Source organism: Bombina bombina, chromosome 10, assembly GCF_027579735.1.
Source record: "Bombina bombina isolate aBomBom1 chromosome 10, aBomBom1.pri, whole genome shotgun sequence".
NCBI lineage: Eukaryota > Metazoa > Chordata > Amphibia > Anura > Bombinatoridae > Bombina > Bombina bombina.
In genome coordinates, this window is record NC_069508.1 from 201,379,207 (window position 1) to 201,397,893 (window position 18,687).

General features: G+C 39.5%; 1 protein-coding gene across 1 annotated transcript in view; it reads left to right on the forward strand.

The window, feature by feature from the left end:
- Positions 1-18,687, forward strand: part of FGGY (FGGY carbohydrate kinase domain containing) — a 665,661-nt gene that overhangs the window by 377,902 nt on the left and 269,072 nt on the right. Inside the window, exon 9 of the mRNA XM_053693628.1 lies at positions 4,135-4,242. Coding sequence (XP_053549603.1) covers positions 4,135-4,242 — 108 coding nt within the window. The remainder of the gene's footprint in view (positions 1-4,134; positions 4,243-18,687) is intronic.

The window sequence follows — 18,687 nt, forward strand, 5'->3', positions numbered from 1 at the left end:
CAATACCCAAAGCTTAAGGGACAGGAAACCCACATTTTTTATTTCATGATTTAGAACGAGCATGTAGTTTTAAATATCTTTCCAATTTACCTCTATTATCTAATTTGCTTCATTCTCTTGATATCCTTTGTTGAAAAGTATATCTAAATAGCCTCAGTAGCCGCTGAGTGGTGTCTGCACAAAGATGCCTTGTGTGATTGGCTCACTCATTTGCATTGCTATTTCTTCAACAACGGATATCGAAAGAATGAAGCAAATTAGATAATAGAAATAAAATGGAATGTTGTTTAAAATTATATTCTCTATCTGAATCATGAAAGAAACATTTTGGGTTTCACGTCCCTTTAAATATATGTTCAGTAGCTAGGACATTAAATTTCCCATAAATTAATTAAAAGGGACAAAATTAAACATTTCAATTTACTTACATTATCAAAGTGTGTACAATCTTTTTATATCCGCACTTCCTGAGGCACCATGTGCAAGAGTGCACAATATATACGTGTACACATTTTGTGATTGGCTGATGGCTGTCACATGATACAGGGGGAAGGAAAATGGAAGTAACTTTGAAATTTACTAGGAAAAAAAATACTACTTATCTGAAATTAAAAGTAAGTGCTATTGCATTGTCTTTGTATAACATATTTGTCAAGTATACAATTCTACTATATTTAATGGTCTTTTTATTTTGTTTTAATGAAAATTAAATAACGTTGCAATTAGTGTTCGCTTTAAGGCCAGTTTTGTGAGCGGCCCAGCAGTAAAACAGTTATTTAGAGCAATTAGCAAACACTACACAATACCGACTGCAAGGTGTGGTTCCCTTATTAACTGTTTGACTGCTAGGCTGTTTACAAAACTGGCTTTAGAGGGAACCCTGGTTGCAATATTCACTCTTTTATTCTGATTATCTTTAAAAAAAAAAAAAAAAGTTTGCTCTAAAAATTGGCCTTGTCCCACACTCCCTAGAGTCTGGAGCTTAGATTATGTACTTAAAGGGATGTGAAAACCTATTTTTGTTATGATTCAGATAAAGCATACCATTTTTTAAACAACTTTTCAATTTACTTTTATTATCAAATGTTATTTGTTCTTTTGGTATCCTTTGTTGAAGGAGCAGCAACACACTACTTGAAGCTAACTAAACAAGTTGGGGTAAGCCAATGACAAGAGGCATATGTGTGTAGCCACCAATCAGAACAAGGCAAATTAGTTAATAGAAGTGAATGGGAAAGTTATTAAAGTTATCTAAAACATGAAAGTTTAATTTACTGTCCCTTTAAGTATGCGACACAGTAAATGTTTAGAACAGAAACCTATTTACAATTAACCTTAATTTGGCCAAAATCAATTAAGGCAATTTGCAGCATTACAATCTATTTTTTATTAATGGATCAGAAATAATTCACTGCAATGCAAAAGATCTGCAAATTAAATGAAATGTTTGAAAAGTATTTAAAAATGTAAATTTATTGGAAAAATGTTTATTGTTTCACAGGCCAAGGGCACACCTCTTAAATAGCCTCTTGAATGTTACTTTACTTCCCATGTTTTGGCCTAATAGGGACAGATATGCTTCTTCTCATATCAATCAATCACTGTGCAGCATTTAGGAGCATCAGGGCTCTCTCTGCATTCTAGCATCTTGGGGGACATGTCAACACTACAATTTTCAGAGTTTGTGTACAGGAAATTTAATGTAAAATAAATAATAAAAGTGAATGATGTGTTGTTCATTCCTGAGAGAACATTCTGTATGTATTTGTAATATGACTCTAGGTAAGTCTCCCTAAGGGTTATGGATGAAACGAGACATGGACTCCTTGTCCAATGTGCTTAGAAGAACATGGCTGCACCTCACTGATGGTCCCCAAAGAAGGCGAAAACAATCTGGGGTTGCCATGTTCCTTGTTCAGAAGGAGGATTGCCTGGTATTTTGGGGCTGGACTGACCTTGTTAGGTATATTTACAGATATATTTAAGTTCTTCTCTGTGAAAAGCACAATTGGACTAAAATAAGCTGCTCCCAGGTTGTAAATTACAATAGAACAAGCTACTGAGCTGTACATTCCTGAGAGAGTTCTTCTCTTTCTGTATATATATATATTGAATCAAAATAAAAAAAAATTCTTAGTGAAGAGGAATGCTATTTCAAGTAATTCTTAACACACTTTTGGCTTGACAAATTTGGGGAGTCAGAGCACCATGGCTCCTAAATAGGGATGGGCGAATGTTTTGCAACATTCGAAAAACGGCACAAATTTTAACACATTCGTTCGTTCAAATCGAATTTCGAATGTTTACATAACATTCTAATATTCGATTTTCGAATGTTCGGTTTCGAATTTTACAATTACATTCGAAAATATTCTTTTTGAAAAATTCAAATTTAGATTGTAATAGTATTTCTAATGCTTTTTTCTTTAAAATGTAATATTCGAATTATGCAATACGTGTATTCGAATTCGAAAATTTGAATTTAGATTGTAATAGTATTTCTAATGCTTTTTCTTTAAATGTAATATTCGAATTATGCAATATTCGAATTCGAAAAATTTGAATTTAGATTGTAATAGTATTTCTAATGCTTTTTCTTTAAATGTAATATTCGAATTATGCAATACGTGTATTCGAATTTGAAAAATTCGAATTTAGATTGTAACAGTATTTCTAATGCTTTTTCTTTAAATGTAATATTCGAATTATGCAATATTCGAATTCGAATTCGAAAAATTCGAATTTAGATTGTAATAGTATTTCTAATGCTTTTTCTTTAAATGTAATATTCGAATTATGCAATATTCGAATTCGAAAAATTCTAATTTATATTCGAATTCGAAAAATTCGAATTTATATGTTTGTAATAGTATTTCTAATGCTTTCTTTAAATGTAATATTCGAATTATGCAATATTCTATATGGAAACATTCAAAATGATATATTTGTATCTATTATGTATCAATTTACTAGATTCCCTCCCGCCCTACCACATGAACTATTGAACTTCTGAATAGTATTTGTTAAATAGAATGTTAAATTCGAAATTTCGAATGTGCACATTCGATATAATTATAAACATTCGAATTCGAAAGTGACATTCGAAAACTGTAAATAACATTTGATTTTCGAATTTTTAAGAATATTCGTTCTTATCGACGTTCGGATTTAGAATTCGAATTTCAGTAATAACATTCGTTCTACATTGGAAATTCAAAAATTTACACATTCGCCCATCCCTACTCCTAAACAAAAATAAACAGCTCTGTCACTTGAAAAAGCACTCTGAGCCCTCACATAAGTGACCTGAGAGAAGGTTCAGCAAGGTATGGATGCCCACCTCTGTTCTCCTTTCCTTTCTAACATGAACCACGTGTTTTCATTTTTTACTTGTTGATAGCATATCTATGTTTAGTGCTCTCCTTCCTAACCCTTTCCTCCCCTTACAGTTCATTGAATATGGAACTGTCACAGTAAGGCAGTATATGTAGCATGGGTAGTAAATTGGTAATTGAACCAGTTAAAGGGACATGAAACCCAATTTTTTTCTTTCATGATTCAGGTAGAGCTTATGATTTTTAACAACTTTCCAATTTACTTCTATTATCAAATTTGCTTCATTTTCTTGGTATCCTTTGTTGAAAAGGATAGCAAAGTAGGCTCAGGAGCAGTTGATTGGTGGCTGCACATGTATGTCTAATGTTATTGACTCATCCAATGCTTTCAGCTAGCTCCCAGCAGTGCATTGCTGCTGCTTCTTCAACAAAGGATACCAAGAAAATGAAAGACAATTGATAGTAGATGTAAACTGGAAAGTTGTTTTTAAATGTTCTTCTCTATCTGAATCAAGAAAGAAACGTTTTGGGTTACATGTTCCTTTAAGAACCAGAAAAGTATATTGAACCAGTTAAGTATTAGTCCTGTTTGATTTATGCTTAGTAGGATATATAATAATATATATAGGATATATTACAAATGTTATATTAAAAAGGTTTGAGAAAACAACAGTATCTAGTAAATAAATACTGTTTATATGCATGTTTGTATGCGCTGTAATTTGTATTTTTTTTAACTTAAAATAATAATAATAATGAGATAAGCATTCTAACTCTCTTTTATTGTAACTGCTTTTAGATCAGCGAAAGACCAATTTTTGTACCCGGTGTATGGGGACCATACTTCTCTGCCATGGTTCCTGGATTCTGGTTGAATGAAGGTGGTCAAAGTGCTACTGGAAAACTGGTGGGTTTACTAGAGTTGTATTTAAAATGATTGTATTCATGTTGCATGTAAAACAGTATTTTAATATTCCAGTGCTGAACAAAGAAATACATTTTGTTTTATGGTTCTATGGTTGTGGTTCTTGGTCGTCCTCCATACAATCATTTAAGTGCAAATGACAACCACTTGTCACCAGCTAAGAGGTGGCATCACAGGCGTAATCTGGGATCAGGGGTGCCGGTGACATCAACACACATTTGTAAAATAAAAAATATGCACATTTTTAATGAAGAGGTCCTTGTGTTGTCCTGGCGCTAGGGAGGCACAACTAGGCCTTACTATAGTACTGAAAAAGGTAAAATGACACAGGAGAATGCAGAAGATTAATAATAATGTTTATGAACGTAGTGCAATAACATACACTAAGCAGTGATTACAGTACAGTGAAACAAAGCAGTTATTAAACCTTTTAAGCGCATTGCATATCTTCGGGTTTTGGATAAGATTGTAATATAATGACCTATAGTAGAGCTTACATGTGCACACAATCTAAAAACGTCAATACAGCTCAGCATAGGGTTAAGAAATGGCTCAACAGTTAAAATCTAAATTATGGATACAAAAGACAAAGGGGCGCCTCATGTGTAGATCAGAGATGTAACAAATCCCACACTAAATAGAAAGCCAAATGGGTACTCACATTCAGCTGAAGCACCCTTGTGTGCTTGTGGTAGCAGGCTGATAACTTAGGGTGTATCCGCTAACCCAGGCAACAGGTAACACTCAGGAACACCAGATGCAGTACCCAGATGAAGTACCAAAGTGCAATCCGCCCCAAAGAGCGGTAGAGATATAAGTAAGGTGCTAACACTTGGCATAAGCTACAAGTGATAAGAGGGCATAAGCATATAGCCCCCCTAATGCAACACGTTTCTCGACTGTAAAGTCGCCGTTTCCTCAGGCATATAGGCACCCTACCATCTCCTAAACCTTTTTTAAAGGATTAGGAGATGGTAGGGTGCCTATATGGTAGGACGCCGCATAGATGAATGAAGACCTCGCTGCCTGGATGAAGACTTCTAGCCGCCTGAATGTCCGGACTTCAGAAACTGTAGGTGGATCGTCGGGGGTTAGTGTTAGGGGGGTTTTTTTTACTTTTTTGGGGTGTTTTTTTATTTTTTATTAGGGTTTGGACTTTTTTAAAAGAGCTGAATGCCCTTTTAAGGGCTATGTAAAAGAGCTGAATGCTTAGGTTTTTGTTAGAGTTAGGTTTTTATTTTGGGGGTTTGGTTGGGTGGTGGGTTTTACTGTTGGGAGGTCTTTTACAGGTAAAAGAGCGTATTTCTTTAGAGCAATGCCCTACAAAAGGCCCTTTAAAGGGCTATCGGTAGTTTATTGTAGGCTAGGATTTTTTTTAATTTGGGGGGCTTTTTTATTTTTATAGGGCTATTAGATTAGGTGTAATTGTTTTTGTTTTGGATAATTTTGTTTGTTAGTTTTCGTAATTTAGTGTTTGTTAGTTTTTGTAATTTTAGACTTAATTTTTTTAAGTAGTGTTAGGTTTTTTTAATGTGTAATTTAGTTTATTTAATTGGTAGTTATTTTAATTTTAGTATAATAGTTATGTTAGGTTAATTGTTAGTTTAAACTTAGTTTTTTTTAATTTCACAGGTAAGTTTTCATTTATTTTAAGATAGGGATATTGTAATTTTAATTTAAAGTTAGTGGGTTGTTAGGTTTAGGGGTTAATAGTTTAATTTATTTTTTTGCAATGTGGGGGTCTGGTGGCTTAGGGGTTAATAGGTTTATTTAGTGGCGGTGATGTGGGAGGCCAGAGGTTTAGGGGTTAATAACTTTATTTAGTGGCGGCGATGTTGGGGAGTGGCGTAATAGGGGTTAATAGCTTTATTGTAGTGTTGGCGTGCGGGGGAATAGTAGGGGTTAATCTAGATTGTAAGTTCCTACGGGAATAGGGTCCTCAATCCCCCCTTTATTTGTCTGTAAAATGTTGTCTTTTATCGTATTGTTTCTCCATTGTACTGTTATCCTTGTACCCATGGGCAGTGCTGCGGAATCTGTTGGCGCTTTATAAATAAAGAATAATAATAATAATAGCTTTATTATAGTGGTGGCGATGTCGGGGAGCGGCGGAATAGGGGTTAATAACATTTATTAGTGGCGACGATGTTAGGAGTGGCAGATTAGGGGTCAATAAGTTTTAAATAGTGTTTGCGATGCGGGAGGGCCTTGGTTTAGGGGTTAATAGGTAGTTTATGGGTGTTAGTGTACTTTGTCACATTTTAGTTATGAGTTTTGTGAAACATTTTTGTTGGGCAAAACTCATAACTACTGCTTTCAGATAGCAAAATGGATCGTGTCTGTATTTTAGCCTCACCGCACAACCTGTAATACCGGCGCTATGGAAATCCCATGCAAAAACATAATTTTTTTGAGTGTGGGATTGATGTTGCGTTACAGGCTAAAATGTTTGCGGTATAGCTATACCGACACTACTCGTATTGGCTGCGTTACTGTTTTTCCAAAGTAAGCTTTATTGAATGAACATATATAGGATTACATTTCTTACATTCAAGATGATAAATAACATCGTAGTGATCAAGATATTCTTATCTTATAAACATAAACAAGCTCTTATAAAAGACTGATAAAGAATTATAATATTACATTTGGTATGTTCATTATTATACATTCTATTTTGCAAAATGCCAATAATAAATACAATTCACTGAGGCCAACAGTACCGGACCCACAAGTCGGGTAGCAATAATTCAGAGAAAATGCCACTCTGATGCTAGATGTGGGTAGGTCCAGCAGTGCCAGCCCAATGCAGTCTTTGAAGATTGCAGTGTAAGAAGAGGGTAATAGAAAGAATAGGAACAGGGGAGAAAGAGAGAAAGAAACGAGAAGAGAAAGAAAAAAAAAAAAAAAAAAAAAAATTAAGGGGGGGGGGGGAGGGGAGGGGGAAGGAGGGAGAGACAGATCTAAATGGTCACAATTACTTCAATCCAAGTAAGCTAGATGTTTCATAGGTTTCACACACGGCTGGCCCGCCCAAATTTCAAGATTTGCCTTGGTATTCATAAACCCCTACCCTCCCAAATCAGAGTCATATATTCATGGGGTTTCAAGTCTCCCAGTTTTTAGGTAATGGAACCTCTCAAGGCTCAAAAGGTCCCAGACCCTGGCCCTCCACTCCTCTAGGTTTGGTGTGTGTATAGATTTCCAATGTTTTGGTATGAGTCCTTTTGCGCAATTCAACATCAGGAGAAATAAGTGGCGTTTTGCTTCCATGATGATTTTAGGTAGCTCATGGAAAATGAGATACTTAGGGTCCGGAGGCAGGATGATTTCCAGTATCCTGCTACACTCCCGAAATATCTCACCCCAGAAGGGTTGTATATGGGGACAATGCCACCAGACATGCAGCATGGATCCTTCCTCACCGCATCCCCTCCAGCACTCCCCGCCTGTGTGCGGGTATATTTTTTTTAACCTCTGTGGGGTGAGGGTACCAGCGACTCAGAAACTTAAAATGCATCTCCTGAGTTTTCATCGACACCGACACGTGCTTCGCTTTGCGAAATATAGATAACCATGCTTTGGAGTCAGGTTCAAGGCCTAATTCTTGTTGCCAAGCTACTATATAAGAGGGAAGCACATCAGTACCCCCCTCCACCAGTAGCTTATGCAAGATTGAAATGAGATGACGTGGCAGAGTTGACGAGGTGCAAAGCACTTCGAATGATGTTTTCTGTCTTTTTAGTGAATCTTTGTCACGTAGGGTGCTGTAGTAATGATGGAACTGCGTTACTCTGAACCACGAGGAGAATAAATCACAATCCCATTCAGCCAGTTCCATTTGTGGTTTGATTCTACCCTCCGATAGGATGCCTGAGATTGCGGTCTCAGCAAGAGTATAACAAGATCCCGGAGAATAGGTTTTGTTAACCATTCCGTTGTCCGGGTTTTCTCGAACGGGTGTCACAGGTGAGAAAGAGGTAGAGATATACGGTTTCACCTTGATCAGTCTATCCCATCTAACCAATATATCCTCAATCAGAGGATACTGTGAGAGCCAAGCAGGGCGCCGCGCAGGGCTGATCCACGCAAGAGATCCCACGTTGCCCCTACGGAGGATCTCCCTATCCAGGCCTATCCAGGCTTTGTTGGGCGATCCATGGCACCATTCAACCAGTCGTTGTAATTGAATAGCCTTAAGGTATTCGCTCAGTCGGGGGACACCAGCCCCTCCTCGGTCTCTGGGCAAGTACATCGTTTTTTTGGTTGATCCGTGGTCTCAGATCACTCCAGATGTATGATTCAAGTGCCGACTGAATTTGATGTATTAAGTGGTCTGCTGATGTCAAGGGAATAGCCTGCATAATATATAGTACTCTGGGCAGGATGTTCATTTTAGCCACTTGGATTCTACCCATCCAAGAGATGGTCTTATTTTTCCATGCCGCAAAGTCCTTTGAGGCTTCATCCCTTATGCGCTTATAGTTTACAGAAACCATTTCCCCAACTGATGATGCTAGAGTAATACCTAAGTATTTAAGATGCTTTATAGCAACCCTCAGGGGGCAGCCCTCACTGTACGATTCAAATACCTCTTCAGGCATGGAAATATTCAAGATTTCCGATTTGGAAAGGTTGAGTGAGAAATTCGACATCCGCCCAAATATCTCCAATTCGGTTAGCGATTCCCGCAGGGATTTTCCATTGTCTGCAAGGGTCAACAGCACATCGTCAGCGTACATTGCCAATCTGTGCTCAATTCCCCCTGTTTTAAATCCTATTATCTCAGTGTTTCCACGTATCTTACATGCTAGAACCTCCATAACCAGAGCAAAGAGCAGGGGTGAGAGGGGACACCCCTGTCTCGTTCCATTTGAGATCTGAAAAGTTTCAGAGAACAATCCATTCACACGGACCTTAGCGTTTGGGTTGGAGTATAGCGAGAGCACATAATTTATGAAATGTGCTCCAAAACCCATCTTTTCCAGGGTGATACGCATAAAGGTCCAATTTACTCGGTCAAAGGCCTTTTCCGCATCCGTTGACACAAGTACCAACGGAGCGGAAGTAGCCTGCGCATGTGAGATCAACTGGATCACTCTGAGAGTGTTATCCCGTGCCTCTCTTGCTGGGATAAATCCTGTTTGGTCCGTGGAGACCAATTGTGGCAAAAATATTTTGAGGCGATTTGCAATAACTTTGGCCAAAATCTTGACCTCAGAGTTAAGCAGTGATATCGGTCTATAACTGCCAGGTAGAGTTTCCGGTTTATGCGGTTTAGGGATAACCGAGATGTATGCTTCCAACATCGAATTCGGTAGGACAGGTGCCTCCGAAAGCCGGTTGAACACCTTGAGCATATGGGGTATTAAGATGCCCGCAAATTTTTTGTAGTAGCGCGTGCCAAACCCATCTGGGCCCGGGCTTTTGCCAGCTGGAAGGCTTTTGATGGCTGCTAGAATCTCTTCTGCAGTGAAAGGGGCATCTAGTTGGCCCGCTTGTTCAGCAGTTAAAGATGGTACTCCTGCTTTTTCAACATATTCAGATATCTCCTGCTCAAAGATCAGTCTGTTGCGGGAGCCCTCCTGCGGGTTTGCTGCTGGATGTATATTATAGAGAGTTTTATAGAAATTACCAAAGGCATTCGTTATGGCTTGACCATCTCTATGTGTCAACCCTTGTTTATCTGTTATTTCATAGATGTATGAGCGTAATCTTTTCCGAGCTAGTGCTCGGGCCAGTATCTTTCCTGCTTTATTACCATGTTCAAAAAAAGTTTGACGCATGATAAGGGCTTTTTTGTGTTGTTCTTCTTGTAAATGGCGTAGTAAAGCCGCCCTGGCGGAGGCCAGTTCTGTTTGTAGAGCCTGATCAGCAGGATGTTCTTTGTGTGCCAGTTCTTTTTGTGTTACTTGTGCTAACAACGTGCTGTAAATTTCTCTTTTGGACCTGCGCAATGCTGCGCTGTGTCCGATCAAACAACCTCTGATCACACTCTTGTGAGCTTCCCACACAGTGGATCCGGCCATAACCTCATCTGCATTTAGGAGGAAATATTCCTCAATGTTTTTTTGTAGCTTCAATGTTAAAAGTTTATCGTCAAGGAGATATTCATCGAATCTCCATACGTAAGGGGTCACTGGGGTATTTGGCCAGTTAATAGTGCATTTTACAGGAGCATGATCCGACCAAGTGATCGTTTGGATATTGCATCCCGTTGTGACCGTAAGACCTGCGGAATCCGTAAAGAGGTAGTCGATTCTGGTGTACTTCCTATGGGGGTGCGAATAGAAAGTGAAATTTTTGTCTGTTGGGTGGAAGGTACGCCAGATATCGTGCAAGATCAAGTCTCTAATAGATTTAATTAGATGTTTAGTTACTTTATGTGGAGTACTGGAAAGGCCGTCCGAGGTGTCTAAACTCGGATTCAGGGAAACATTAAAATCCCCTCCCAGGAAGAGGACACCTTTCTGTGATTCCAAGATCAGCTGTGAGATTTTCTTGAAAAAAACGTCTTGTGCCTTATGTGGGAAGTAAAGGTTGGCCAGGGTCATGGGTCTATCATATAATTTGCCTATCAGAATTATATATCTCCCATTGGGATCCTTAATAGTTTTTTCCAACTGGAATGGGACACCGTGGCGAAACAAAATGCCGACTCCGTTCTTTTTGGAGGGCCCAGACGCAAAGTAAGCCTGTGGATAATATCTGCTAAACTATTTGGGTTCCCTGTGTTTGGAGTAGTGTGTTTCTTGAATGAAAATTATGTCACCACCCATCCTATGTAAATCTCTCGTGACAATCGAACGTTTCTCTGGGCTATTAAAACCCTTAACATTAACAGTGAGAAGATCCAAGTTGTGGATTCTTTTTAGTGCTCGTGGGTGCGCCATTGATGAGGTGAGAGAGGAGGGGAGGGAGGGAGGGAGGGAGGAAAAAAAAAAAAAAAAAAAAAAAAAAGGAGTGAAAGGGGGGGGGGGTTAGAGGGGAGGAGGAGACTAGGAGAAGGAGGTAAGGGAGGGACAGAGGAGGGAAAGTCACGGAAGAAGAGGGGGAGAGTTTAAAAGGAGCGGGGTGAATGCGTACTGGGGGAAGAGTAGGAGAGAGGGGTGATTTTGAAGTTGCTGTGCAGTGGGATAAGAACTATAGGAGAGGAGAGTAAGGGAAAGAGAAGAGAGAGAATCCAGAGAGAATCAGGCAACAAAAGGCCGGATCCCCACCAGTATTACAAAGAAATTTAAGAGTGAGGAGTAAAAAGAAAGGGGGTAAAAGTCTACTTATTCAATAGGTACACCAATAGGAGGTAGTAACCCCAAAACTCTTGCATAGATATATTAACAGATATTCAAACTTTGTAGGTAAAGTAACTCAATACATATCAATAACCATCGTTAGAACTAAAATATAAATTAGAAACGGACACCCCTGATAACTGCCTAGATAGGTCCCTGCCTGAGTCCCATATTCTCTAAGGAGTATCTGTTTAACGCTCACTCAGTTTGTTTAATTTAGAGCTAGCGTGAAATCTGATTCACCCACCCCCTAGAACTTCTTTATTCTTATGATTATGATAGCTAAAAATTTTTTTTTTTTTTTTTTTTTATTAGCTATTTTCTTTTATTTATTTATTCTTTAATTGTAATGATATATATGTTTCTTTAGGCCTAAGAAGAGCAAGAAAATATGTGCTAGTGCCTACTACTAATCTTATTTGTAGGTGAAACATGTTCTTGTATGTAAAAAATTGGATAAACATGTAACAAAATGAATAAACATGCAACAGTATAAAAATAGCTGCTATGGACATTTAGATAAACAAAATAGAGCAAGTGAGGGGCACATTCCCATATGATATTTCAGTTACTAAGCCTGCCAATGTCTCTCAGCAATCAAGAATCTTGAGTGAGGCGTTAGAAATGCATAATAATAATTCCATATATGGACAGCTGAAATAGAAAATTATAAATACAACATGTGTCTCTAATTGGAACAATTATTCATAAACTTATCTGTTTCAGAGGGTGGCGGCCTTTCAGATCCAGGCAGGGTGTTTCAAAAAAGGTCCGGCTCAATAAGGGGGTCAAGTATAACACAGTAATGCATATTGACAAGGCCTCCAATAGCCTAATCAGGGCCACGGTCCGCTATTCCACGGTTCGCTTCAGGGCCTGGCTGCGCAGGAGCCACAGGCACATTTGGTGGTCTGATCTGTAAACCAAATGTTTGATTAAGAGCGTGGACATCATCCGGTGACTTGTAGATTGCAGTGGAGCCGTTCTTAGATGCAATGATGCAGGTGGGGAATCCCCACCTGTATTGGATTTGTTGTTCTTTGAGGCTGGAGGTAATGTAGCGCAGGTCTCTTCGCTTCTGTAAGGTTGTAGGGCATAAATCCGTAAAAACCTGGATATCAGTGCCTTCATATGTAAGGGGGTGCTTGTTTCTAGCCAGCCGAAGAATTTCTTCTTTATCCTTATAGGAGAGAAGTCGGATGATGATATCCCTTGGGGGGGCCCTGGCCGGCGGCCTGGGTCTGAGTGCCCTATGCGCTCTTTCAACCTGTATCTCCGCCGCGTTTGGTGCGTTTTTAAGAAATTTAGTCCTGTATATATTGCCCTATCTCTGGGGGATTCACTGTTTCAGGAACGCCACGCAACCTCAGGTTGTTGCGCCTGCTCCTGTTTTCCAGGTCCTCAATTCTATCTGTCAGAGACTGTACTGTAGCATCCTGGGATTGCATGCAGCTGGCCTGGTGCTGAAGGTCTGAGCGTATTGTTTCTTGCATTTCTTCAATCTGAGAGACTCTGTGATCTACTGCCACTATATCTTTCTTCAAATCCCCAAACATAATTTTGACATCTGTCATAGCTTCATGTATATCTCTTTTAGATGATAAATGTTTAATGTCATCTCTAGTGAGATAACAGGGCAGCGGTGGATCTAGGTTAGATGTCTGCACAGCAGCAGTTTGTTTACTACAATCTGGCATTTCTCTGTTGGTGCTTGGTACATTTTCGGTAGGAATTAAATAGCTTTCCATATTGGTGGATTGAGACCCCTTTGCCGGTTTGGATATGCGTCTGTTTGCCATATTTGTACACTGAGTGACCATATAGAGCAGGTGGGTTTCTCCCAAATCTAGGGGTAGGATTGATGTCAGCAAAAAGTTATATCCCTGTAAGGGGAGCCAGCTCAGATCTGACAGTCCTGTGTGAATCAGCAGTGTTGCTTTAAATAAAAACTGTGCAGGATTCTCCTTCAAATCTATCAGGCTTAGTCAGCAATAGTGTCCAGAATATTTGTGCATACAACAAAAGGCCTATGTAAATCAATGTACTTCCAGTGAAGCGTATATTAAAGTCAAAGGGCTTGCTACTTTGGGCTTATTTCTATTTTCTCAGTGCCAGCTCTTTATCCTAGCCGGGCTTATGTCAGTCTCTTATAGCACCGGAATGCTCCGCTGCAGGAGCCCAACCTGTAGCGTATGTCTTACTGTCCCCCCCTCAACAGCTTTGAAGGTACCTGATTGCTTGTGTCTGGTCCCGGTAGTGATCGATCAGGTAGGGGGCCTGCTACTGTTTGATGACCTTTCTCTCCGGTGCGGCGATCTGCTACTGCTTACTTGTCATATATATAAATGATCTATTTTGGGAGATTATTAGGTTAAATGTATTGATTTTGAAGGACATCACTGTTATTAGATTATTTGCACATCTGGTTATTAGTTCTATTATATATATTATTGTCATTACTATACTATATTATTCAGCTGATTACTTAACATATATATTACATTATTCTGTTTGGCGCCTCTTAATAATACCAGCTAGGCACTTCCCTGCCGTTTGTGTATTTGTTTGTTCTATGTCAAATAATTATTTCATTGGCACTCTACAAGCATTGGCTAATCTACACAGCACTCTACAAGCATTGGCTAATCTACACAGCACTCTACAAGCATTGGCTAATCTACACAGCACTCTACAAGCATTGGCTAATCTACACAGCACTCTACAAGCATTGGCTAATCTACACAGCACTCTACAAGCATTGGCTAATCTACACAGCACTCTACAAGCATTGGCTAATCTACACAGCACTCTACAAGCATTGGCTAATCTACACAGCACTCTACAAGCATTGGCTAATCTACACAGCACTCTATGCACAGTTTAATTTAAATAGTAAATAGTAGAAAAAAAGGAAATTATGAAGATGGTAGTAATAATAATAGAAATTAGATTTAGACCATTGTAGGAGGTCAGTGATGACTCCAGCACTATAAAAGGTAAATATGACAAATTGATTGGTAGTTCCTGTACCATTAATAGTAATTTAAATGTATTTGTAGTATCTTTGCACATCATAAATCACAAGTTAGCAGTAATATCTCAGAATAAGTATTAGTGCACTTAAAGTGTTATAAAAAGGACTGCTGGTTACAACTACAATACCAGGGTTATCTTGTGGAATGGGGACATGTTTGAGATTGGACAATTATGATTAGTTTTTCAAATTCAAACGTTTCCTTGTCGTTTATTATTGTAAAGGTGAGCAGGAGTGGTTTGTTTTTCCAGTTGCTACGTTGTTCTATATTATTCCGGAGGGCTATTTTAGTTTTCTTCAAGTTTTATACTGTGTAAAAAAAATGTGCAAATGTAATGCTCATGCTCTCTATTGTGTAAGATAATCCAAAGTGCAGTGGGTAAAAGTGCATTGCTTATGTCACGGGATGCAACAATACGCGAATACCAAGATGGAGACACCCAGTACAAAGCGCTTCTGTAAAGGGTTAAAATAAGAGCTACAAGCATAGGAGGAAAAGTGAAAAGGAACCATGCTACTGTAGTTGTCCCCAGCAATTTAATGTCCCCTTTAAAGGAACCATAAAGTCAAAAGCAAACTTTCATTCAGTTTTAAGAGAATTGCTAATTAACTTCCAGTATCACATTGTGCAAATTATAAACAGTATTATATGCACACTTTCTGAGGCACTAGCGCCATGTTCACAGTATATACATAGGGGCCGATTTATCATGCTGCGAATGCAGCTGTTTCCGCTGCTCCTTAACTTGTCCGCCACCTCTGAGGCGGCGGACAGCAATTATCCCGATCAGATTCCATCGGGATGAATGACACCCCCTGTTAGCGGCAGATTGGCCGCGAATGTGCAGAGGTGGTATTGCACGAGAATTTCACCAGAAATGCTTGTGCAATGTTAAATGCCGACAGTGTATGCTGTCGGCATTTAGCGATGTCGGGTGGACAAGGTAGCTTAATATGCTAATTTTTAAGCCCTTGAAAGCCCACCTCTTATCTTAGTGCATTTTGACAGTTTTTTACAGCTAGACAGCGATATTTCATGTATGCCATGTTGATAACATTGTGCTCACTCCCATGGAGTTATTTATGAAACAGCACTGATTGGCTAAAATGTAAGTCTGTCAAAAGAACTGAAATTAGGAGCAGTCTGCATTGGCGTAGATACAAGGTATTCACATAGGAAAAAAGTGTATTACTATAACTGTGTTGGTTGTGCAAAACTGTGGAATGCATAATACAATAATAATACAAATTCTGTAGTAGACTGTCCCTTTAATGGTCCTTTATCTAAGAACTGTACTACTGTTTAATGTTTACATTTTATTTGTTTTAACGGACATGAAACCCAAAAATGTTCTTTAATGATTCAGATAGTCTGTGATTTTAAACAACGTTCTAATTTACTTCTATTATCATGTTTTGTTCTCTTTGTACCTTTTGTTGAAAAGCAGGGATGTAAGCCCTTTCCTAGAGCACTATCTGGCAGCAGTTTGGCAAGAATGTAATCCATGTGCAAGAGGACTAGAGGGCAGCACTATTTCCTGTCATGTAGCCTACCTAGGTATCTCTATAACAAAATATCATAGGAACAATTTAAAACGTATAATAAAAGTAAATTGGAAACTTTTTAAAAATGGTATTCTCTGTTTCATATCCCTTTAAGTAATACATATTGTATTGCACAGACTTCACAACTGGTTACTGAGTTACTAAGAAGGATTTATTGTTTCTATTTGTTACAGATGTCTCACTATGTGTGTTGTCTATACAAGTTACTGTAAATGCTGATACAATGTATCCTAGCAAGGCAACATCGTCTTCAGTACATCAGGTTACTATTTACTCCTAAAGCAGTTAGATAAGTAGCCTTTGTCTATACAAGTTATGTGATTGAAATAAATAATAATTAGATGTCATTCACTTTTCCTAAACTTCATTTAAGTGCCTGAAAGCTATAAAATAGAGAGGGTTTGGTGCTATCACATGATGGAGATATAGGAAGAATAAAAAAAATGAAAATCAGAGACGTAAGCTCAGGAGCGTGCACGTCTGCAGTATTATATGGCAGCAGTTTTGCAAGAATGTTACCCATTTGCCAGGAGCACAAGAGGGCAGCACTATAAGAATGTTACCATTTGCAGGAGCACTAGAGGGCAGCACTATAAGAATGTTACCCATTTGCAGGAGCACTAGAGGGCGCAGCACTATAAGAATGTTATCCATTTGCAAGAGCACAAGAGGGCAGCACTATAGAATGTTACCCATTTGCAGGAGCACAAGAGGGCAGCACTATAAGAATGTTATCCCATTTGCAGGAGCACTAGAGGGCAGGCACTATAAGAATGTTACCCATTTGCAGGAGCATAGAGGGCAGCACTATAGAATGTTATCCCATTTGCAGGAGCACCTAGAGGCAGCACTATAGGAATGTTATCCCATTTGCAGGAGCACTAGAGGGCAGCACTATAAGAATGTCTATCCATTTGCAGGAGCACTAGAGGGCAGCACTATAAGAATGTTACCCATTGCAGGAGCACCTAGAGGGCAGCACTATAAGGAATGTTACCCATTTGCAGGCAGCACTAGAGGGCAGCACCTATAGGATGTTATCCATTTGCAGGAGCACTAGAGGGCAGCACTATAGAATGTTACCCATTTGCAGGAGCACTAGAGGCAGCACTACTAGGAATGTTATCCATTTGCAGGAGCACTAGAGGGCAGCACTATAAGAATGTTATCCATTCTGCAGAGCACAAGAGAGGCAGCACTATAAGAATGTTACCCATATGCAGGAGCACTAGAGGGCAGCACTATAAGAATGTTATCCATTTGCAGGATGCACTTCGGGCAAAGAAGGGCAGCACTATAGGAATGTTACCCATTTGCAGGAGCACTAGAGGGCAGCACTGATAAGAATGTTATCCATTTGCAGGAGCACTAGAGGGCAGCACTATAAGAATGTTACCCATTTGCAGGAGCACTAGAGGGCAGCACTATAAGAATGTTATCCATTTGCAGGAGCACTAGAGGGCAGCACTATAGGAATGTTACCCATTTGCAGGAGCACTAGAGGCAGCACTATAGGAATGTACCCATTTGCAGGCGCACTAGAGGGCAGGCACTATAGAATGTTATCCCATTTGCAGGAGCACTATGAGGGAGCACTATAAGAATGTTACCCATTTGCAGGAGCACTAGAGGGCAGCACTATAAGAATGTTACCCATTTGCAGGAGCCCACTAGAGGGCAGCACTATAAGAATGTTACCCATTTGCAAGGAGCACTAGAGGGCAGCACTATAAGAATGTTACCCATTTGCAGGAGCACTAGAGGGCAGCACTATAAGAATGTTATCCATTTGCAAGGAGCACTAGAGGGCAGCACTATAAGAATGTTACCCATTTGCAGGAGCACTAGAGGGCAGCACTATAAGAATGTTACCCATTTGCAGGAGCACTAGAGGGCAGCACTATAAGAATGTTACCCATTTGCAGGAGCACTAGAGGGCAGCACTATAGGAATGTTAACCATTTGCAGGAGCACTAGAGGGCAGCACTATAAGAATGTTACCCATTTGCAGGAGCACTAGAGGGCAGCACTATAAGAATGTTACCCATTTGCAGGAGCACTAGAGGGCAGCACTATAAGAATGTTACCCATTTGCAGGAGCACTAGAGGGCAGCACTATAAGAATGTTACCCATTTGCAGGAGCACTAGAGGGCAGCACTATAGGAATGTTACCCATTTGCAGGAGCACTAGAGGGCAGCACTATAAGGATGCTTACCCATTGCAGGAGCACTAGAGGGCAGCACTATAAGAATGTTACCCATTTGCAGGAGCACTAGAGGGCAGCACTATAAGAATGTTACCCATTTGCAGGGAGCACTAGAGGGCAAGCACTATAAGGAATGTTACCCATTTGCAGGAGCACTAGTGGGCAGCACTATAAGAATGTTACCCATTTGCAGGAGCACTAGAGGGCAGCACTATAGAATGTTACCCATTTGCAGGAGCACTAGAGGGCAGCACAATAAGAATGTTACCCATTTTGGGCAAGGAGCCTAAGGCTACATGGAGGCAGCACTAAAGAATGTTACCCATT